The following is a 24,481-nucleotide window of genomic DNA, read 5'->3' on the forward strand; positions in this document are numbered from 1 at the left end:
TTTATTTTATTTTCTTATTGAGAGTTGCAAGAATTGCTTGCCCCCGCAACTAGTTACAGAGCTAGCCGAGGCGAGGAAGAAAGAAAAAAAGTAATGAGAATTTACAACAAAATCTCAAAATCTGAAATCTGAGTAATAAATTTGCACATACATAAGAAACTAGAGTACTATTATTAATAAACTATGTTAGTTTAGAGAACTTCTGTATCAAGGAGTACTTTCCTTATTTTACTTCGGAATTTAGATTTCATTAGTAATTTCACTGAATGTGGGATGGAATTCCAGAATGAGACAAATTCTTGCCAAGGATTTTCTCATCTTCTCTGTTCTTGAAACCCAGTCTTCAGAAAGCCTCGATTTTTAGATAAAAATGGGGTGGACATAAGGCATCCGTATTGCGACAATAAGAAGCCAGTGACCTCTGCCCATGGCACTATTTAGACGATGAGGATTTTTCTGTAATTACCAGAATCCACTTTCTTTTCTCTTTGTCATCTTATTAAGGGCAAATTTAAACGCCACTGTAGTTTCAGGTTATTATCAGAATTTACTTTTTTCGCGTTTATTACGTAAACGTACTAAACGAGAAGTAGCTCTGTTGGTCTTCGAGGACATCTTCAGAAATTGTGCTATTGGGCAGCAATGACGTCAAGCCGTTACCTTAATGATATTACTGATTTCGCTGGTTTGATCTTTTAAGCAGACATAATTTGTTAAATGACTACCTTTGTAGACCCTTTTGTAGTAACACTCAAAATCAGTTTAGATTACCAGTTTCCTTCCATTGTCTGTTGTATACACCTTTCACATGTTTGCACGAGTTTCCATTCCCCCCACACACTCCACATCTATCAATTTTTTCATCTGATTCCAAAACCTGATTGCAGCCAGCAGTCTGAAATAATAAAAAAAAATTAAATGGCCTTTTAAGTTCATCTCTCTACATATGTGTTTTGTTAATAGGAAATTACCAAATTTACTAAAGTTGGTGACGAAAATCAAAGTTTTTTCAGCCAATGGTGTTGTTGTTGTTTGTTTCAACTTAATGTGATGATGTACGTCATTGCTCCTTGAAAACTGTCTCGATATGCAAACAGCAAAACCAATTTTAGTGTTTTAAAGCAAACAGTTATAGCCCTCGGTCTGTATTAGATACGTCAAAAAGTCTAAAATTTACGTTATTTGATTGTTCTCATACTTGTAACCCATTAAGTAATTCTATCATCACATAACGGAAATGCAAAATATTCAAATACGCTACCTTACAAACGCCTCTGATGCAGACATCAAAAATAGAGGGGTCTTTTTTGCATCTGGTGCCGTCTGCAACGATTCCATATCCTTGTGCCGTGTTCCCCAGTTTACAATACAAGCTGCATGGATCTGCTCATTACAAGAAACGTTGCAGGGACAGAAAATTACACGAAGTCACAACTTCTCCTTCTCAGCAAATCACCAACAAATACGTAACACACTCAGGGAAGGGGGTGGTGGCTCCATGGCCACATCCCCACTTTTGGTGGGAGGGGGAAAAAGTGGATGGTTGTGGTTCCAAGGGCCATATACGTACTTTCAGTGAGAAAAGAGGAGTTGTGGAAATGGTATTCAGAGTTTCAATCAACCAGCAATTACAACCTTGAGGAAATATCCACCTTTTGACTTAGGGTGTAGTCTCCTTCGTAGACGCTATTTGGGCTCCTCAAGTAATCTTTTCCCTTCATGAACGTCTGCCGAAACCAAAAGCATATTCCTTTCCTTTTGTTCGTAAAGTTCAATGGGAGATCACAAGAAAATTATTTAGGAGCCAATCGGCGCTGGGTCACTGTGCAATAAGAAGCAAATCATAAACTGACCAGACTCCCTTGAAGCAATAAGTATAGCATGGCATACTGTCGCGTGTAACGTCGAATTCAACTGAACTACTAACTGTCTAACAAACTAAATACACAATTATTCTAATCCAGTCTGAGGAGGCTCGCAGACGTACGAACACCTAATCTTTTTTACTGCGAAATACACTATAGTTTCTCGAGGAAGATTTAAACGAAATATCGTGAATGTCCTACACACTCGTTGAAATGCCACATTCGTATTTTGGTGTCTTGCGATCGTTTTCCAAGTTCCAGGCTAGCAGACTTCCCGTAGGCTGTCAGATTTTGCCAGGAACTAGCCAAACGAATGTCTGCGCGCGAAGAAGTCCTTCTTTTTCTTTACGAAATAATCTGTAGCTTCTCGCTGATAAGGATTTATATCGACGGTTTTAATGTCTAAACACTCGTTGAAAAGTCGCGCTGATATCCATCTCCTGCAAGTTTCTTGCAAAAGTTCTCCGGGTCCCAAGTTCGTTGCCTTGATCGAGAAGTGCGCTGATTGGGCTACATAAATAGCCCCGTGTTTCAGAAGACGTGTTTCCAATTTGCGCAACTTGAACGAGCCCAAAGAACGTCTGCTTAGGAAGTTATTTAGGGTGTGGTTAACAAATTGAAGTGCTGATCGGTTTCCCAGCCACCATGGAGAACAGATGTTTCAAGAAAAACACTCTTTGTATGCCTCTGTACGTGCAATGGTCTCAAGATAACTTCCTAAATGATCTCAGTAAGGTAATAGGAGACAATCAAGCCTCGGAGAGGGATGGTTTTTAAAAAAGAATACGGGAAGCTTTGTACAGATTCAACAGAGCCTGTATCGACCACATGTGCAAACGTAATCATAACGGATGTTCCATATCCAGCAATACTCACTTCCGTAGTAAAATGCAGATGACCCAGGTCCTCTTGCTTTCACACACTGTTCATTACGGTAACTAGTTACCGAGGTTCCAGGGCAAGCCTGTGACAAAAGCAATGAGCATTTTCAAATGCATTGTTTCCTGGTCAGGATTTGTACTGAGCCCACAGGAGAGTACAATTTTTTCGCAAATTGCCTCCTCCCCTGTTCCTTTTTTTTGCAGGCTTTCTAGCTTGCAATCCGTTAAATTATGATCGTAAACTCTCATTATATGTGTATGGTCGTATTGGGTGCTGGCTGGTTTAGCCTGGTGCAACATTGTTTTCTTCTATTAAAGGTGCATCCAGTCTTCCTTATGAATGAGTTCAAGCAGATAAAGACACTGCATTTAAAATAAAAGGGATGTAAATATACATCACAGAAAGGAAGGAGCAGTACTTATCAATTGTTTTCTATTTATTGAAAACAAAAACAGAATTCACACATACCTGAATGCTACAAATTCTCCAATGTCCTGTTGGTTTTCCCTCGCATGTTTTCCCTCCGTTCGATGGCCTTTATGATTGAAAATTATATGTAGAAAAGATAATGATACCTTTTTCACACCAACTAGACACGTGAAAAGCCACGGAAACAACAATAATATGGTGACACGCTACCGCATTTGGTTACAGGTAAATACCAATAGTTGATAAATAGAATATCGACAAGGGTTACTGTCCACATGATTGGTTGTGATACACAGATGATGTATATTTGACTGATATACGATACTTATTTAGGACAATTGAGAAAATAATGCATACAACCAAAGTCGAAAATAGGGAAAGTGTTTAATCTACTTAGTTACTGAACAAGGGCACTCATGGTGTCAATAAATTACTGAGAAGGTCCTTCGCAGCTCAGTTAAAAGTCAAATCTAGAGGAAAAGACCAAATTTCATGAAATGTGTGATATATATGGGTTATTGACTAAGTGTGAGGTCAAGATGGCTGGATATTGACCAAGTTCTTTTTTTTGCGAGTTTATGGACCGAGACGGAGTCGAGGTCCATAAACTCGCAAAAAAAGAGCGAGGCCAATATTCAGCCATCTTGACCGAACAAGCTTGGTCAATAAAGGATTTATTATATGCCTTTCCGGGAAATTTTTCTTGCGGGAACGGCGGGTAGTCCCGAGCGGGCAAGATAGCCCCATCTTGCCCGCTCGGGTAGCCAATCACAGCGCAGGATTTGATTCATCTTGCCCGCTCGCGGAGCTTGCCATACAATAAATGTGATTATTTAAGTGGCATGTAAACACATACGGTGGGTTTGTGCATGTTCGTTTTCTGTGTTGTACTCCTCCACCACACGTTCGAGAACAGGATGTAAAGTTCGACCACTCGCTCCACCAGCCATTTATATGAGGACGTCCATTGTCAACACATTCTCCTTTAATGCACCACTGCGGGGATTTAACCACGTTATTTTAGTAATTCATTTATTAGTCAATTCATTAGTTAATTAATTTAATTTTTTCGCGTACCAAAACCTAACAATTCTGTAATGTATATAATATATGAATTATGAAATGAGAAAACAAATCCCGGAAAGAAAAAGAAAATCTGCACGCCGATTGGTTGAGAGCTGCAATGATCGTTTAACGCAACGAAAGGCATTTTCGAAAGCTCTGAGCAATTGTAGTGACTTTTTCAATAAACAAAGACCAGAGGGTTTTGAAATATCAATTGGAAATCTAAGAAATTTCAAGTTTGTCAACTTCATAAAATAAAAAGTGATCTTTCACGCCTTCAGGAGCGCGTGATGTTGCTTTATATTTGGCTACAATTCGTCGGTAAAGTTTCAATGTTCTTGTAATGAGGAAATTGACTACCAGGTCTAAAATACGCCCTCTCGTACTTCCACGAAGGTTAAATTTGACATAACATGTATTCTCTATTTGAAAATGGAATTGGAAACAGTCTGTTCAAAGTGCCAATTTTCGATGGAAAAGCTAATTTTTAATTGTTTTTCCTTTCCTTTCCTAATTTTAGCTCTTGTTTTTCCTTTTGCATAGAGTGTAATACTGACGTTAAAAAAGTCAGTTTACCTGTCTGCTTCCACAGGGAGTTCCATCTGCGATAGGGGCAGTTTGACTAAAGCATGAGTATCCGTCCAATGTACACCACAAGCTACCGCAGTCAGTCTGCAATGAAAGGGTAAGACAACTTGAAGATAACTGAATGAGGTATGAAAATTTGCACTTGTAGAATAACTATTCAATAGCAATGCAAACAATGATTACCCTTTTTTGGTAGCACTGTCTGTGGTTCTTTCCATACTGCAAGGCACATTGATCGTCTGCACTCATGATTTCGCCAGGAAACCTCTCTAATTGTTTCCCCTGGTTGAACTTTTTAAGATCAATCAACTTTGTTGTATCACGTGCAGTCCTGACTCCTAGTGTGTCAAATTTTATGTTTCCCGGAATAATTCTCGGTTTTATTTCCTTATAAACCACTGTTGCTTCGTTTTGGGCTTTGTCATTTAAACACGATGATCTGTCACTACTGTAAAACACATAAAAATTGCTCATTAGGTATAAATAAGGGAAACGCTAGTTAAAATAACTCCTTTCTTCTCTTCCCATTCTTCTTACTTCAGGAAATCTTGAATGATTTCGCTACTGCACGGAGACCAAGTTTCAGCAGATCGACCCCCTGGGAGTGCGGGTGCCATAATGTAGGTACCCTCTGGACAGTCGGCCCTGCTTCCATCGTGAGGCACACCCATGCTAGAGGGAACAAGAAGGAAACTCATTTATGTCGTTATTGCTACATTATTTTTGCTGTTGTATTGATGACAACTGAAAGAACTGGAAGAACATTTTTTAAGAGACAAGCTACAAACCATGGCCTTTTGTAACAGTGTGTCGTCATTATCAAATACAAATTTATGCGGTTGACTGTAGTTAACGTATTCATTGTTTTCACTTGACGTCATTAAATTCTGATATCAAAAATCTAGCTTGGGATCTCGTGAGTTTATATATTTATTGGCTTTACGACCTCCAAAATATAGATCTTCGTGCGAGTTTTTAGTTCAATAGCGCCCTTCTGTTTGCCAGTGCAGTATTTATAAATTAAAGTTTTCACACCACATGATGGCCGCGGGAAGGCTGTCACGTACCTCGAAAAGAGTGATTCATCCTGGTATTGTTAGCGAAGTCAACACTTGAGCACTTAATAATTTAGCAGTTCAAACAACTCATGTTTTAGCAGTTTGAACACTTAATATTTGGTAGTTTCCACACTTCATGTTTTAGCAGTTTCAACGCTTCAATTTTTGGCAGTTTGAACGTACACTCTATGTTTTAGCAGATTGAGTACTTAAGAGCAGCTTCGTCTAAATATCAACTAGACTTGGAAATAGCGAAAAAATCGAATTTCTTCCAACTCGCCCAGAATGAAGCCCTACGGGTACTAGTTACAAAAATATTGTTTTAAGCTCGATAAATCAAAAAAAATTTTTTTTCCGCAATTTTTTCGTTTCGATGCCCCAAATCGGCCAAAATCCATCGAAAATGAGCGGCATATTCAGAGGCTCGTAAACTCAAAAGTAAAAATCTTCATTACAATCTGATTACACGTCGTATTTGTACTTCCTTTCTTGTCTATTTAGAGCTAAATAGATTGTGATTTGATTGGAACAAAAATATTTGATGAATTTTCTAAATTAACGACCCAAGACAGCTTTACAAGAGGTCTACATTTAGCCTATTTTCAAATGCTAAAAAGGCGTTCTGGTACACGGCTTTTCCCAAAACGCCTAGTTTGGTCTGAAAGAGCATTGTTTCTTCTTCAAATTAGTGAAATAAAATTTTTGGGTAAATAAAATCGCGAGCGCTGAGATAGCGAACTAAATGCAGCACTTCTTCCTGAAAACGTGACCTTTGACCCAAGTGTAACGAAACCGATTACTGCAAGAAAACCCGGAAGAAAAGCAAACGCTTCGTTATTTTGAAACAATTTCTAGGGATATCTCTCCGAAACCATGATTGCAAGAAACTATTTCCAGATATGAAATCTTACAGGGTGAAGGAAGGAGCTAAAGGGTGCATTTTGACACAATAACTTTGTTTGCTGAGAATTGAATTGAAGTCAATTCCAGTGAAATTTGCAAACTTGAAGTATGTTAGCCGATACTTACCTGAATATTTATATTTATAGAAGAGTCGTCTTCTTGGATTAACATTCAAAAGAAGCAGGATCCAGATTTGAAAACCTCTAAAAGAAGAAATGTTTAATGTTCCGTGACCTGCCCGCTGCTATAAATTCCATGCAGATGCCAACTGCATGTTTGTCGTAAAACCAACTGAACTCCACTGACAGTTTCCATGTGCAACCCCAAAATAGACAATCCCCAAAAATGTAAAGTGAAATTGGCTGTCTTCAAGAACAATTAGAAGCTAGAGTCAAGTTCCATTACGTTTTAAAAGTGCTTGATTTTACTTTGTTCACTCAGTAGTTACTGTCACTTTCGAATACTGCGTAGTATCGGTCACGCCAAAACACTGCAGACCGTGCAGACTGAGTAAGTTTCCCGTACAAAGTCTCGTACGCGTTTGTCTTTTGAATCAAGAGTCAAATATTGCGCTTGTGCAGCCTTTGGATAAATGACAAACTTTCAGATATATTTAACGCTATTTTGTAACTAGACCCAAAAAAAGGAGTCACAATGAAAAGCCCAAACAAGTGTCTGCAGTCTGCACGGTCTGCACTGTTTTGACGTGACCGATTCGCGGTATTCGAACGTGAGAGTAGTGAACAAAGTCGACGCACACAAATAAAATCAAGCACTTTTTAAAGGTAATGAAACTTGACTCTAGCTTCTAACTGTTCATGAAGACAGCCAATTTCACTTTACATTTTTGGGGATTGTTTATTTTGGGGTTGCACATGGAAACTGTCAGTGGAGTTCAGTTGGTTTTACGACAAACATGCAGTTGGCATCTGCATGGAATTTATAGCAGCGGGCAGGTCACGGAACATTAAACATTTCTTCTTTTAGAGGTTTCCAAATCTGGGTCCACCTTCTTTTGAAGGTTAATCCAAGAAGACGACTCTTCTATAAATATAAATATTCAGGTAAGTATCGGCTAACATACTTCAAGTTTGCAAATTTCACTGGAATTGACTTCAATTCAATTCTCAGCAAACAAAGTTATTGTGTCAAAATGCACCCTTTAGCTCCTTCCTTCACCCTGTAAGATTTCATATCTGGAAATAGTTTCTTGCAATCATGGTTTCGGAGAGATATCCCTAGAAATTGTTTCAAAATAACGAAGCGTTTGCTTTTCTTCCGGGTTTTCTTGCAGTAATCGGTTTCGTTACACTTGGGTCAAAGGTCACGTTTTCAGGAAGAAGTGCTGCATTTAGTTCGCTATCTCAGCGCTCGCGATTTTATTTGCCCAAAAATTTTATTTCACTAATTTGAAGAAGAAACAATGCTCTTTCAGACCAAACTAGGCGTTTTGGGAAAAGCCGTGTACCAGAACGCCTTTTTAGCATTTGAAAATAGGCTAAATGTAGACCTCTTGTAAAGCTGTCTTGGGTCGTTAATTTAGAAAATTCATCAAATATTTTTGTTCCAATCAAATCACAATCTATTTAGCTCTAAATAGACAAGAAAGGAAGTACAAATACGACGTGTAATCAGATTGTAATGAAGATTTTTACTTTTGAGTTTACGAGCCTCTGAATATGCCGCTCATTTTCGATGGATTTTGGCCGATTTGGGGCATCGAAACGAAAAAATTGCGGAAAAAAATTTTTTTTGATTTATCGAGCTTAAAACAATATTTTTGTAACTAGTACCCGTAGGGCTTCATTCTGGGCGAGTTGGAAGAAATTCGATTTTTTCGCTATTTCCAAGTCTAGTTGATATTTAGACGAAGCTGCTCTTAATATTTTGGTAGTTTGAACACTTAATATTTTAGCACTTTAAACACTTCATGTTTTAGCAGTTTGAACAGTTCATGATTTAGCAGTTTGAACACTTCATGTTTTAGTAGTTGGAACACTGACTTAATAATTTAGCAGCTCGAGCACTTGATTTTTTAGCGGTTTGAACACTTCCTGTTTTAGCAGTTTGAATACTTCATGTTTTAGCAGTTTTAATGCTTCATGTTTTAGTAGTTTGAATACTTCATATTTCTTTAGTGTTTCTTTAGGAAAAGTGTTCATATGGATGTTTATTCCTTTGAGAATCTGATCGCTTTAAGAAGTAAAAATAAATTCCAGATGTTTTCATTGATTTCCGGCCGCCAAATATAGCGTTTCTAGACTGAACTTTATAATTTTTTGAGAACTGGGTTAACTGAAGCACGGAATATCTGACAGACCTGAGATTCGGAGATAAAATTCTTAAATTCTTTTATTCAATGATTTTAATTTTACTTTTCCGTAACTTGGCAATAAAAACAAACAATATCGAAAATTTGTATGAAAAACGCGAACAATGCGTGTTTTTTTACCCAGCCAACTGTAATTTTTTGCAAATAAAGTCCATTTGATGAGTGGCAGTGCTTTTAGAAAACGAAATGATCAAAACAACAGAATGAAGCTATGTTTGACTAGTAGCCAGCGTCATTTTGATCAGTTCAGTTTCGAGCCGTTTAAAACTCGGCCCAAGACCCTTAAACTCAGTCCAACATACGTAGCGCAAGGCATATGGAAATCGCCCTCACGTTTTGCGAGAATTAAGCTAAAAGCAAAAGAAATGCATCAAGACAGAGAAAAACTTACAGCGATTGTACAAGTGCTAGGGGGTGTAAACGTTTCGTTAGAAACAAACTAATATTATTCTATTAAAGAAAAAGATATCTTTACAGCTGTGAAGCGTCTGGAGCACTTGTAAAGGAACTTTGAAAAAATAAGCTTTTAATTCATTTGTTATGTTACTAAATTTGCACCATCTGAACGTCAGGGAAGAGTTAGACATACTTGTGACCAGTTTCGTGAGCGATTACGAGCGCAGTTTGTAGGCCCACCATATTGTTAACGTTTCCAGCCACTATCTTGCACATGCTCCTGAGAGAAGCGAGTCCTGAATCATAAAGAAGAGATAAAGTACTAACCGAAAACTACATGCAAGGCGGAATTGAATTGTGCATGAAAAACTGAGAGCAACATTCAGATACGCATAGAGGGAAGGAAGTGAAGAAGGCTCAATGTAAATGAAGGCTGCTAATAAATACAGCGAAGAAAATTTAACTGGCATATAATTATATGACAGAAAAAATGTCTCCTTACCGCCGACTCCGCTTCTCATGCTGAGCGAAAGGATAAGAAAACAAAACAAGGTCAGTCTAAGAATTTCTGTTCAAATGTTCAAAATGTTCAAAATGTTCAAATGTTGTTGTTTAAAGTGGTCAATGCACTTAGCTACACCTAGCTAGTTGACAGGCATGCCACTTAAACTGAAAGAAACAAATATATCAACTGATTATCATAGGCTTAAAAGTCCCAACTGGCCTGAAGCAGACCAGTTGGCTATTCACAAGCATGACCAAGGAGTTGAACAAGAGTCTACCGAGAAACAACTCCAGCTTAGTGGTCAGAGCGGGACTTGAACCCGCGACCTCCGGATTTCAGGTCCAGCGCTTTAACCGCTCGGCCACGCTGACTCCTTACAAGCACAAGAATTTTTGTGCTTTCTGCTTATATCTGTGAAATGGCAAGGGACAGACTACCTGATTTATCTCTTCCCTCTTGTCAAATTCTTCTTCACCTCCTCTCCGACTGATACTCACAATACATGTAGATGTGTAGAGCGCGACCGCACACGGTATGAGTACCACATTTAAAAAAAAAAAAAAGGTTTAAAGCTCAAGGCGTGCCTTGCTTCCTGTTTCGTTCAGTCGACCACATCTTCAGTTTATGAATTTTTTATGCAGCGTTTTCTACAATTTTGTCATCAATATGAATGATTCTAAATCAGAGAACGTAAGCTTTGTTTCAGGTTTAATTTCTGTGCTTATCGTCGTTTTGACAGAAGAAGGTCACTCTTCCAACGGATTGAGCGAGATGTTTTCGTGGGTGCTTATTCGAACTGACGATTTTTTTTCAAGAAGGCATGCGCCACTGACCGCCATTTTTGTCCTCTCAAGGCAATGTGAGTAAGTCGGCTTCGGCCGAGATGGCTGTGGTCGCTCGGCACCCGGGTTGGAAAGGCGTATAGAGTGGTCTGTTGCAAAAGCTCTCCCTGTTATTTTATGAAAGTTCCTCTCTTCATGAGGTCTATCACATCGCAAGAACCTCCAAACAAGAGTGCTGCATCCGACTCATCTCGTTCTCAAACTGTAAAGAAAACCCCGTATCCATCTAATCAGGGTGAACGTTCCTATGCAACAGTGGAAGATGTTGAGCTCTCTTCAGAACTTCTAGACCTTACCACCAAAGCTTCTACTAAGCCACTGACCAAGGCGAAATGGAAGGAGTTATCAGCCAATTCTCCCACCGGCATGCGGGAACCCACTATGGAGGCAGGCATGAAGGAAGAAATCCGAAAATCAAACGCCGTTCGGAAGACCGAAGATGTCTTTGTCTTTGACGATGGTCTTGCTGAGAAGCAGAGGCCCATTATCACAGTGGCAGGGCCAATACTATCAGCGCTGATGCACCTGGACTCACCCCCTGACGAGGAAGGGGAAAATGGAATTATCCTGATGTCATGCGGGAAATGTTAGAAGACGCTTTTGCCATGCTAGGCAACGTAGGATAGGATAGGGGATAGGAAGCCTTTATTTCAACACGATGAGTTTTAAAGCTAGAAGCTCGTGGGGTCGTGTATAAAAACGTCATTGTACGTCTGAATGTTTGGCGGCAACGACACTTTTCAGAATGCTGATCTAGGGAAACAGGCATTGCGCAAGGACCTACTAACAGATAAACATTTTTTTCGCACATCAGTTACACGACACACTTTCACGACAAGGCATCAAACTCCAAACGGATTTGTAAGCCAAAGGAAGGCAACAAGCCACAGGGTCATCCTTTGGTGACCAAACCCCGTTTAGGCGGGGACAGCAGGCTAGGGCAGGCTGAAAAGGAAAATGACACTAGTCTGGAGGGTCAGGGGCTAAATACAGCAGAACCATCTGCGTATCTCCTCTCACTCCTACACAATCAAACGGCAAACCGACAATGAACTTTCCTAACGAATCGGAAGCTTTTTTCGATAGACAAATGGATCCTTCAAGCTGTTTCGGAATACAAGATACCCTTTGTCATGACACCATGTCAGTGGCGAGCTCCACCAACGGTGGTCCAGGAGGGGCAGTAGGCAGAACTGATGAGAGAGGCAATTCAGTCTCTCATGTCCAAGGGGGCAGTTTCCAGAGTACATCCTTGCCCACGGCGGTTCGTTTAAACACCTTCTGCTGGAGAGGGGATCAAGCACAGGGGAGTTTCGTTCTGTGATCAACTTGAACGTAATAAAAAGATTTCTCCCCTAAGGAGAAGCTCACAATAAAGGGGCTCGCTACTGCCCGCTCTCTCCTCTGCCAGGGCGATTATATGATGAAGCTCGACTTCAAGGTCAAGGGTTACTACGCAGTCCCGATACACCAGGAATCGAAGAGATATCTCCGCTTCCAACATTTGAATTCCGTTGCCACTTCACCAGCCACTCCACTCCGAATGCTTCTACTTCTGTCGCAGTGCATGCGGATGACTTTTGAAGACTATTCTGGTAGCAACGGACTGGTAATCGGCAGAGATCAAACGACAATGGGGGAGTTTGCCAGGGCATTACTTATGTGTCATTACAGTTTACTGGAGGTCAGGATTTACTGGACTCCTCATGCTACAGTTAGCGGAACAGTTATTAAAGCTACTGCATGTTCAAGATTTTGGATACTTTATCCAGCAACCCTTATAGTTCGCACATGTATTGCGAGTATTAATCGGAGAGAAGGTGAACAAAAAACATTATTTCCCCGGAAGGAAGATACTTACCTGCCGGGGAAATAAAGTTCTTCCAACTTCCTTGTAGACTGATACCAGCAATACTGTTCCCCAACCAGAGTCGGATCAGACTTCTCCCCTCCTTATTACTGTCTTTTGTCACCTTCGCACTACTCTCTCAGAGAAGCAAGGAACGTCTTAAACTTTTCTAAAAATGTGGTTCAGCTCTGCACCTGTATTGCTCGTATCAATCTACGAGGAAGTCCGAAGAACTACATCTCCCCGTCAGGTAAGTAAGTACCTGCCCTTCGGGGAAATATTATTTCTTGATGTAGATAAGGTAACGCTGTAGCTTTTCGATCGCTTTCACCATTTACATTCAGTTAATTTCCCTAATTTTTTCGTAAAAAAAATCGAGTGCAGAGCTATTTTTCAATATTTGACTGAAAGGCATGAAAGGATTTCTAATTTCGGGCATTCTACCCCAGTTCCCTTTTCCTGTTTGGTTATTTACCTGTATATAAGGGAACATACGTCAAAATGATCGGGGCTAGCATCGTCTGGGTTGTTAATAGATCTTAAATAACTTGCCAACTTCTTCATCCATAACTTTTTGGTATCTGTGTATTCTACTTCTAAAACCTGAGGAAGTTGAAGATATCAAACATTAAAACTGACAGTAAAACGGGCACCAACATTAAACGGGAACAGTCACAATAACACTAATGTATTATTGTAACGGTAACACGATATAAACCGTGACAGTAATGATGACAATAATTATGAGCTATAACTATAGATTCCAATCCTAACCATGCAATTAGCACAAGGAAAGTAGTAAACCGTTCAGCGGCTTACCTTTTTGTCGATTACAATTATTCCCGAAACTACGTAAGAGATACGAATATCTCCAATGCTCGGATCCATTAGGAGACCTGAAATCTACAACAAACATGCAGAATATCAAAATGTTGAAAATTTAGCAACGTGATGTTCACTGGATAAAAGTCATAAAAGACAAGAGGAACAAAAAGAGCTCCAGAAATTTAACAAATCGAATGTGGTTTAGCGTTGTCTGTACTCTTATCGACAATGATATGCGTCATGACACTGATGACGATTAAGTCTAAAATCTGAATGACACCAGTTGATAGCTCTTGATCAAACTTTTCTCTACGTTTTTTAAAGTTTAAGTCATAAGGAGGTTAATTTCCAGTTAATAGCCAGTGACAGCGCATAACTGCTAAACTACTAATCTTCTTAACAGCTAATCTGGACACTCCCCAGCCACTTTCAAGATATTTTAATGGGCAAGGGACGTCAATATTCAACACTAACAAAGTTAATCCGGGCAGGCTCTTGCTATATTTCTTACTATATTTCCCAACAAAAGAAGGAACTGTTGAGGGTCGCGATTTTCTCTCTCTAGACTGGCTGCTGTATCAGCTTCGAGCATCAGGAATGCCTCCATTGTTTTGAGTTTCATCTTTTCTTTCTTAACTTCGTCCGATTTGTTATTGGTGCTCATCAAATCTGCAAAACAAGAGCTTCTTTGAAATAGTATGATGCTATAAAACGAATTTTATTTAGGGCTTGTATGTGTCCCGAATGAGTACGGGGGGGTGGGGGAGGGGGGCGTACGCGTTCAATAAAAGAAGGCTTCTCCCGAAAGTGGTACCTTTTTAGGCTGAAGAAACATGAAAATGTAGGAATTTCACGAGCTGAGGTAACGAAATTCATTTAGGTATTGAGATGTCCTTTCAAAATATCGGCCACAAACATATCTAACGGTTGACTCTCTTTTATGCGCTTTTATCTTAAGTTCGCTCGCACGTATTTTGAACGAACTTTTGGCCCATAGACGTTGCCTGTCTAGATAAATGATTGATTGATTGATTGATTGATTGATTGGCTGATTGGCTGATTGACTGATTGACTGATTGACTGACTGACTGATTGACTGACTGACTGATTGACTGACTGACTGATTGACTGACTGACTGATTGACTGACTGACTGATTGACTGACTGACTGATTGACTGACTGACTGACTGACTGATTGACTGACTGACTGACTGATTGACTGACTGACTGATTGACTGACTGACTGATTGACTGACTGACTGATTGACTGACTGACTGATTGACTGACTGACTGACTGATTGACTGATTGACTGATTGACTGAATCATGCAGTCATGTAAGCTTTATAAGGAGCTAACCAATGCAGGATTCTAGACAAAGGATGTTGTGTGCCTACCGTGGGCTTGGGAAGGGGGAGTCATTTACATGGAAGGTAAATGAAAGGGCCATATTGTCTGTCAAAAATCGATGTATAAATGGTCAGGTTTTGGAACTTGGGGCGTAGCCTTTTCGTATAAAACTTTGTCGGGCAATCGCCTGGGCTATGTTTTATTTTAGCCGAAGACTGTGACTTGTTCGTTCAAACCCTACGTAGCGTCTTACCTTTAAGTTCACATAACAATGGCTACAAACGTATTACAAGAATCTGATTTAAGTTTAGGATCTTGGCAATAATGTTGAAACTTCTTGATACGTCTTTGATGTTTATTGTAATTTATTTGGAAAGTTCCAGAGTTGCGTGATTCAGCATATCGAAAGTAATGAATATATACCGTACAATTCTGAAAGTAGCGATTTCTCCTAAAATAACGTTAATTTTTTACTTTCATATTGAATCCGGAAAATAACGGTCCCTCCGAAAGTAACGACCCACTCGAAAGTAGCGGCCAGGTGAAGATTACTACTCGACTGCAATAAAAAACCGAATTATATTTGATGTAATATTTGATATAACGTTTCAATCAGTATTAGTTACATTGCGATATAATATCACCATACCTTTCTTCCTACAGTACCAAAAATGGGGCCGTTATTTGTTTATACAGTCTGCTTTGTTTATGTTGGTAGTTGTTTAGTAATAGACATGAACAGAATTTTTTATTGTGTTACATGTCCGCTTTGTCTGAAACGACTGTTACTGTACAAACGTTTTTTAACCATAACGGCTGCCCGAAAGACGGCTACCCGAACGTAACGGCCCGTTTTGCCTCCTAAATCCGAAAGTTCGTAACGGGGGCCGTTACTTTCGGAATTCTACGGTAATTTGCTAAAAAAGGTAACAAGGTGGGGAAAGTGAAATTGCGACGAATAAGTGGGCAGGCTGTTAAGGTGTGAGCGAAGAGGATCGACCGTAAAAGAGGATCGATCAAAAAGAGGAAAGGAGGAAAGAGAGAGACCAAGAATGAAAAAAAAAAAAAAAAAAAAATTAAGGAAAAAGATGTACATAGCGGCAGTTTCTTCGATGCAGAAGGTATGCATAAATCAATCGAGTTAGAAAGTTGACAATGAACGATGATGCCATTCGAGAGGTTGCCGGAGGCAAATTTCTATTTCTTTGGTTTACAGAAGAATAATGGATATTTATAAACCTCGACTCCTCGTCAGTTGCTAAGGCATTAAGCCAGCAATGAACTGTTGAGTTAATCTTTATTGCATTCTCACCATTTGCTAATTTTTTTAACAGTAGAGAGATTGATTTAATATGGAATGAATAGCAGTATTAAACCAGTGTAGTTGCTCGTTTTGTTCTCGGGGTTTCGCTCTTGCAGTCAGTTTCCTTATTTTCTGGGATGTTCTCAGCACGTAGCAAACGAAACTTGTAATCATCGTTTATCGCATCAAAGACTGCCATACCGATATGCCCCACCCTCTCCACTCCCCCAAAATACCCATCTCCCATACGCACCAAATAGAAATATGATTCCTACCTGTTTTTGATGTTTGGTCATCAACGTGAATCTGAAGAGACCTCTTGTAAATTAAATGAGGTGTCGCTTTTTGTCCATTGGGAGCTGCCCTCTTTGCAAGATGAATCGGTAGTGGGTGTATGAACAAAGTATCACTTGATAGTTTTAGCATCCCAGTCTAGGGTGATTTAAAAATGAAAATAAAACTAATAGTTTTGATACAATGTTCAAGTAAGGATTTCAAAACTTTTAATACGACACATGGACTGTGTCACCCATTAGTATATGAGTTATGGAAAACTGATCGTTTAAGTTAATGTAAAGTTTATCACAATTCTTTTCTAAACGTTCAAACTTTAAAAAGTGCACTGGCATTGAAGTTTTGATGGAAATTGTTGCATACAGTGTATGTACATACCAGTCCTCCTTCATTGCTAACTGCAACCATTGAATGTGGATCGGACACCACGTGACCAAGATAGTATGTGTTTTTGGGCACGCTAGCATGTGACACTGTGCCATCAGTACGCCTCGTCTCCATGATGAGGTTACGTGACATCAACTTTCGGTTCAATGTAAGGTTCAAGTCCAGTTCTCTACCAAATGCAGGGACTTTATAAAACACGTTTTCGCGTAGTTCATCCGTTCGTCGCTGACGTTGGTCATGAATTGGAAGACCTCTTTCATCTAGCTGGTACGGACTAGTTACATCATACTCTGGAACTGCAGCAGAAACAGGGAAAACAGAGTTAAAATGGTTGTTTACCATTTGGTGCAAATGGTGAGCAAAAATGCCTGAAAGTAAATTTCGTTCAGATTGGTCATTTACCATTTACTTAAAAACCTCCAATTTACAGGAAGAAACTAGGACGAGCTCGGCCGGATCATAATTCCAAGGTGCAGTGGCGGTGAAGAATTGCAAATAGTAAGCACATTTTCCACTTGAATAATTCGTTGAAAAAAATTTAGGACTTCCTTCCAAGAAGTTCCGTTTAATTTAAACATTTCCCCGGTCAGTCCAGCCAAAATTGTCTTACATTAACATTGTAACCGAAATTTCGGGAATTTTTGGGTAAATGGTAAACAACCAATTTATGACTAGGCCGGGTGTAGAAAACCTTTTTCAGGGCTCGATAAAAGACTAGATATTCTTTAAGGTCTTGGACAAAACAGGGTTCTCAAAATATCATCAGAAAGAATGCAAACCACATCACACAAGAAAATAAATCAAGCAATGAATATTCAGTAATAAGAAAAGCGAGTCGATGGAAAAATAACAGTCTTGAAGAATCTAGCATTAGTGAATCTAACTAAAAGACAACCATATTATTCAAGTTACTTTCTGCGACTTTGATCATTGCCCCAGGCATGATCTCGATCACTCTGAAGCACATTCATAGAATGTTAGAGAGATAGACATCTCACTTCCTAAAAATTTGAACTATGAAACTTCGGGGAAATGAACGACAATGGAAACTATCTTCATTACCACTTTAGCGAGAATTAAACCGGTTTTCCTACCTTGTAAATGATTATCAACGCCGAAAAAGTAATTCAGGTCGTTTTCTGTCATATGATGGTGAAGGGACTGTATGGGAAACAATCATGCATCAGAAATGAATGAAAAAAACAATAGATTAATAACCTAAATCAAGAACATATCTAGTAGTTCTTAAAGTGTTTAAGTAGAAGCTACTATTATACGGAATTCTCTATTCTGATTAGGCTCACTTTCAGGCGCGCGTCGTATTTCTGCTGCAGAAGCTGGATCACATTTTATTGGACAATGTACTTAAATGGCGTGTTCACTTGTTAGCTGTGCTTGTATAGTTATTATGAATAATTGTACGACTTTCTTTGGGGTTTATCGTACTGGGTAACTTTGATATCTCACTTTTGAAAAAAAATCACAGATGACTCTGTTTCTGACAATATTCGCTCGCCTTACTTGAGTGTAAAACGTTTCTTAGATAAAACTGGCAATCTTTGATCTCTTTACACTTTATTTAACCTGTTTCTTTTCTCTCTCTCTGGGCAAAACTAGAAGGGAGGCTGGTATTACATGGAAAATTACAGTCTTTCCATCGTAAAGCAATTGATGTACATGTACTTACGTTATGGCGCATCGTCCTTGCACAAGCTATGGATTATAAGTTAAAATATCAGTGAGAAAACAGTGATATTTACGACATTCTAAAAACGTATTGGAAAAGAAAATTTCAGTTAGACCCTAGATAAAAACGGTAAATATAGCAAATGTGTTAAATAATAGCATTACTCAGGCACATTATACGTTTACGTAAAATTGTGAATTGTTTCCAGTCGACTCTCTCGCTGCCACTACTTCGATTGTCACTTGCTTAAAGGTTTGGTTTGGGACTTACGTCATTCCCAAGCGCTCTGCTGCTGCAGTTTTACAAACAATCAAAAAAACATACACGTGTACGTGCGATTTACCCTGAGGTTTAGGTGTAATGTCATGCCAGGGTCGTGGGGGTTTAAGTGAAAACTTTCTTGTTTTCGTAGCATATGATGTATTAAAATAAATGGTCAAATGATTGTTTTACAAGAAAACATGTTTACCTACATGTATTTTTATGCATATGATGCTCCCTCAAACCCAAGCTCCTAAAAATTGCGTTAGTAAGATAGCAACAAAGCCAGGATTACTGTAACTGGTTTCTTGGTCTCTTACCTTCACAAAACAATGCTGTTAGGAGAATCATGAACAAGGCCAGCGACTCAGTGAGCTTCATCCTAAAACTAAAGATTGCATAAAGTTGAAGTTATGTATAAATGTTAGATAGGTAAAGTCTGCATGCGAGCCAAGTGGCCCATCAGGCCGGAGCTTATCCCGGTTTCCGTAGCATGAAGCGACTAGGAGTATTTTTACTCCCCCCTGGATGGGATGCTAGTCCATCGCAGGGTTACCCCCAGCATTAAGTTCGCCGGTACCCATTTATACACCTGGGTGGAGAGAGGCCCCTGTGAGAGTAAAGTGTCTTGCCCAGGAACACAACACAATGACCCCGGCCAGGGCTCGAACCCGGACCGCTCGATCCGGAGACGAACGCACTAACCATGAGGCCACCGCGCCTCCCACGATAAATGTTAGATAAAGTCACTTTTAATTTATAAAAGCGATAAAAGATGTCTTGCTTCATTATCTAGCCCTCTCAAATATATCAGGGGCAATTTTGATCAGTCAGCCGGTTGAAAAATGTTTATCTCCGGAACAGTATTCATCATTTAAGCTCGTTCTGTACGTTCCGCCCCTAATAAACCCTGAATTATTATAATTCATGAGAAACTATTTTTTTATGTATTTGAGTTACTCACGTGCTTTTTTATCGGTCGAGATATTCTCTCCGCGCAAAGAAGATTTTTACCAGTTAAGAACTTGCCGTCAGTGAAGGAATTTCTCTTGATCGGTCGATAATCGACTCTGATAAGCAATTGTAACTCAGTGTGTTTAAATACCCCCTCTTCCCGTGAGTCTCCAGAGCAGGAGACTCCCGCTTTGTTTACTTAAGTTATTTGTTTTTCTTTTACATTAGTCAGGAAATGTCAAAGCAGTTCTTAACTCTACTATTGAAAATGTCCCATAAGCCCTGAGAGACTTAAATTACTCGCGTCTTTTTCAGTTCTGTCGACTTAGTAATTCGAAAAATTCATAGTTTTAAGAAAGTTTGACCGTCAGGCAATTTTTATTGATTGAAGACTTTGTGTCATTCGAAAGATTTCATTGGTCGAGTATAGACACTAAACAATCATAATTTATAACTGTCCGCTTGTCCAAGAACTCTTTCTTTGTGTACTTAGTTACTTGCGCCAATCTTTGGATGAAATTCCGACAGCTACATACCAGCTTGCCGGGACAGGGTTACTGAAAATGGGACTATTTGACTGTCGAAGGAACCTAAACAGCCTGTATACGCAAATCTAGGAAATACACTTTGGAACAAGGTCAAAATTTTATTTAGATTTATGTACTACGAAGCTCGTTTTGCCTCATCTGTACTTTATAAGAAACACGTTACATAAGACATCAACACGCTAGGACAAAAATAAGAAATAGATCTACCTTCGGTTTTACTTATATAATTGTGTAACGACAAATAAATGCTTATCAAGAAAAATAAAAATAAAGAGCAAAGCAATTTCAAATCCATAGGGGCGAATCTAGGGCGTGAAAAAATGGATCAAGGGTCGTTGACATGCAGAAAATCCTTTTGCGTCCAAGCAAGTAACATTTTATGAGTTGCGCGATTTTTGTTTTTTTATTTCACCATTCCATCACAAAACGGGGTGAGTAGAATAATAAAATTTCTGCTGTATAGGTTAGGAAATAGATTATATAACATGCTATCCTCTCTTCAGTTTGCATGCAAACTATCTCCTATCTCTATATCTCCTACAGTTATTGATTTAGAACGCAACAAAGTTCAAATAGATGTTAAACACATGCACAAAAGTTAAAAATTTAAAACTGTCAAAGAATCTTCAGTGCTTACTCTCTTTGCTACACCAGAGCAGATGTTTGGTTTCCCCTCGGTTTTCAGAGAGGATAGGGTTTCATTAATCTTCTGGGCAGACAATTCTGTAGTGACTGAGCAAACGTTGGATTCCTTACCTTATCAGTTTTTTCGTTGATGATACACACAGCTTTATTCTCAGGCTGCCACCCGAGTCTTGTTTACAAAGCATCTATTACCACGGAAGTAAGATTGCAGAATGTTTGCTTAGGTCTCGGTTAAACTGTAAACACTTTGGGCATAAAAATATTGCATTTGAAAAAATGTTTGTTTTAGTAAAGATAAGTGTAAACATGTTTTCAGGATCCGAAAATTCTGTTGACATTGCTGCACCAGGTGGAACATTACTTGCAAGGAACACCGACCTTCAGGGGTGAAAACGTGACTTTAAACTAAAAAGACGCTCGTGCGTCAGATGCGAGTATTCCTTCGACATGAAGCAAAAACACATTGATGGACTCGTTACCTCTCTAACTGTGGTTTTGACAGCTATTTTATAAAAACAGGAAGACTAAATATTAAACACGATGTCTGTATTATCACAAACAACAGATTTCTGAATTGTTACATGCTCACTAGTAAATAAAGCGAGCAGAACCCTGCCAAGGTTAGCTATACAGTTTATGTACAGTCTCAGTCAAGCTAAGTGAATTGGACTTTTTATGCAAATATTACATCTCAAAGCAAGAATTAGAGGAAAGTTCAAACAAAGGAAAACTGTTGTGAACAAATATTGATTGAACTCAAAATAAACGTGATAAGATATTGACAAGACACACTTAGGCATAGTGGTAACAACAACGTTTCAGCCTTCCGAACGGATAAGCGAATAACCAGACTGCTGAAAAAACAGCAACCTCTAGGTAAATTAGACTTGTCTCATTTTAAAATTGTGTAGGTTAAAGACTTGTCTCATTTTAAAATTGTGTAGGTTAAAGAAGCCTATATTTGAAAGCCTCAAGAAAGGCTGGAAACTAAGCAGTCGCAATCACGATTATAAGACTACAGTCAAGTAAGCTTGCAATCCGCTCTAACTAATTAACAAATAAAGAAGCCTAAGCCGTTTATTACACTGTGATAAAACACGAGGGGCATTTGATAACACGAGGGAAATTTAGAAAACACGAGCCGCAGGCGAATGTTTTCTACATTTCTCGAGTGTTCTCAAATGTCCGGAGTGTTTTATCAGAGTTTCTTTATTTGTTTTATGATATAGAGGTAATGTGGCGAAAAACAATAAAACAAGCTTTTTCTATGTTTTATACTCTAATAAAACATGGATTTTTGACCAATCAGAGCGCGTGCAGGGTCCTATCTATATTCATGATAAACTGTGATAAATCACTTGTAAAGCCAGAAGCCTTTTTGCCCCATATCGCTTTCATTAAATGTGCAGTTCTTGGTGATATCAAATTAAGATTTAAATGAAGGAAACGTTATCCAACCCTTTCTTTTTCGTGCGTTTAACGGCAACCGAAAAAGCAAACAGAATTTTTGTAGTGAATAATACACTAAGGTTAAACAGGAATCATTTAAATATTTCTTTACTCGCATCTTTGTATTCTATAGGCGAGAAAAAAATTATCCATCGATTGGTAAATTAGTATCTCACGTAAACGGGTAAGATGATAAATCGCAAGAAATTCTAAATTATGATTTTCACTCGGCCATCATTTAAAATAATTACAATAACAAAACCAACTATCGTCAAAATATGTGAATAGAAAAGACCTGAGCACACTATTATATGTATTTGAAGAAAATAAACAACAAACCCAATGCAATGTTCCTAGTGTTTATAATTTCTCTTTTTACTTATTAAGGTGGCTGACAACAGTTAATTGCTGCAATAATGGCATCAAACAAATGACTACTTATGCCGTTGCTGTGGTAACCTGTTGAGTATCTTGAATTGTTTCTACAAAACGCTAGGTAATTACTTTTGCATGATTACATTGGATTACTTTTACCTTGTTTGCTTTTCTGATAAGGCAGACCGACATTTGTAAATCCTATAAACTGTACATTGGCATCTCGGCCATTTTCAGCAGGAGTTTTGAAATTCCCAACACCATAAGCGATCATAGTCTACTTTCTAAATAACCATCGATCACGATATAAGGGCAAAAAAAAAAAAAAAAAAGAGAAAAAGAAAAGTTGTAGAATATTAACTCAAATCTTCGTTGAATGGACGTTCACTTCAAATTTATTAAAGCCAATGTGGAAAATTTTAACGTTTACACGTACCGGCCGTAAACAGATTACTCTTTCTGCCCATATGACCAGGATAGCTCTACTACGTCAAATGCTGCGAAGTTTTTTACGAGATGTCGGCCGAGTGACAGCCTGGTTCTCGTCACCGATCTATTTTATGTAGCTATAAATTTTAAGAATTTTGCTGTTTTTATTATTGTTATTATTATTATTATTATTATTATTATTATCATTATTATCGTCCTCACGTAATGTTTGCTTAGAGTCCTTAGGGCCGAGACCAGACCATGGTCCTGGGGCACTAGGGGATAGCCAGTTTTTAGCTTGATAGCACCGTCCTCAAAATGTGTGCTGTACCTAGCAAGGTTATCTTTTGTAGTTCACTGATGCTTATTTGGCCGGGAATTTGATGGCTCCAAGTGCTCCAATGATAACTGGTATCGTTTCCGTTCTCATGTCCCACATTCGGCTTGTTTCGATTTCCAAGTCCTTATATTTGGATAGTTTTTCAGTGACTGTCACGGATGTGTTTCTGTCTGACGGTACTGCCATGTCAATAAATTTACAGGTTTTCGTTTTGTGGTCTTTAATCACTATATCGGGTCTGTTGGCTGTTATTTTCCTGTCTGTGTGTATTGGCATGTCCCATAATATCGTGACATCCTCGTTTCTGTAGGTTTTTGTGTTCTTCCAGCACTTTATATTATTGTCATTGTCATTGTCATTGTCATTGTCATTGTCATTGTCATTGTCATTGTCATTGTCATTGTCATTGTCATTGTCATTGTCATTGTCATTGTTATTGTTATTGTTATTGTTATTGTTATTTGATTTATATAGTCTCTACGAATTAGCATAATAACAAGGATCACAAGTTCTTCAAGTGAATACTTTTGCGCGAATTGAGTCCGTTTGCACGTTTAGGGATGGTTTAAGTTTTTTTATAAAAAGCATCTAACGAATGCTTCTAACAAATTTGATTGCCTAACATATAAATCAAATCTTCGCATTATTTATTCACTTTGCCTTGAGAATGGTGTCACGATGACGCCGAAACGTCGGCTTTTAACGTTAATATTCGCCTGCTTATGTTTTAATCATTATTATTATTATTATTATTGTTATTATTATACAGCGGTATAATATTGTACCTACACGAAAAAAGAAATTAAATAAAAATAACCCACGAGCGAAGCAAGAACCGCACTTGACCCATGGCCACGCAGTTAAAAAACAATGCCTTATAAGCGTCGTTAAAACCATAAAAAAAGAAAATAAATACCACG

General features: G+C 38.6%; 1 protein-coding gene across 1 annotated transcript in view; it reads right to left on the minus strand.

The window, feature by feature from the left end:
• The window catches only part of LOC110040603 (A disintegrin and metalloproteinase with thrombospondin motifs 6-like), a 42,512-nt gene extending 21,330 nt beyond the window's left edge, over window positions 1–21,182 (minus strand). The window contains exons 1-19 of the mRNA XM_020745856.2: window positions 21,080–21,182; window positions 19,142–19,209; window positions 18,561–18,586; window positions 17,968–18,034; window positions 16,865–17,169; window positions 16,468–16,624; window positions 14,051–14,208; window positions 13,534–13,617; window positions 13,190–13,317; window positions 10,021–10,040; window positions 9,712–9,814; window positions 5,367–5,501; window positions 5,013–5,277; window positions 4,818–4,913; window positions 4,033–4,172; window positions 3,216–3,282; window positions 2,742–2,829; window positions 1,262–1,383; window positions 772–895 (exon numbers count right to left, since the gene is read on the minus strand). Coding sequence (XP_020601515.2) covers window positions 772–895; window positions 1,262–1,383; window positions 2,742–2,829; window positions 3,216–3,282; window positions 4,033–4,172; window positions 4,818–4,913; window positions 5,013–5,277; window positions 5,367–5,501; window positions 9,712–9,814; window positions 10,021–10,040; window positions 13,190–13,317; window positions 13,534–13,617; window positions 14,051–14,208; window positions 16,468–16,624; window positions 16,865–17,169; window positions 17,968–18,034; window positions 18,561–18,586; window positions 19,142–19,209; window positions 21,080–21,153 — 2,227 coding nt within the window. The 5' untranslated portion in view covers window positions 21,154–21,182. The remainder of the gene's footprint in view (window positions 1–771; window positions 896–1,261; window positions 1,384–2,741; window positions 2,830–3,215; window positions 3,283–4,032; window positions 4,173–4,817; window positions 4,914–5,012; window positions 5,278–5,366; window positions 5,502–9,711; window positions 9,815–10,020; window positions 10,041–13,189; window positions 13,318–13,533; window positions 13,618–14,050; window positions 14,209–16,467; window positions 16,625–16,864; window positions 17,170–17,967; window positions 18,035–18,560; window positions 18,587–19,141; window positions 19,210–21,079) is intronic.
• Between the last annotated feature and the right edge of the window lie 3,299 nt (window positions 21,183–24,481).

The sequence above is a fragment of the Orbicella faveolata genome, unplaced genomic scaffold, assembly GCF_042242905.1.
Source record: "Orbicella faveolata isolate gen_17 unplaced genomic scaffold, um_ofav_v1 contig_25, whole genome shotgun sequence".
Lineage (NCBI taxonomy): Eukaryota > Metazoa > Cnidaria > Anthozoa > Scleractinia > Merulinidae > Orbicella > Orbicella faveolata.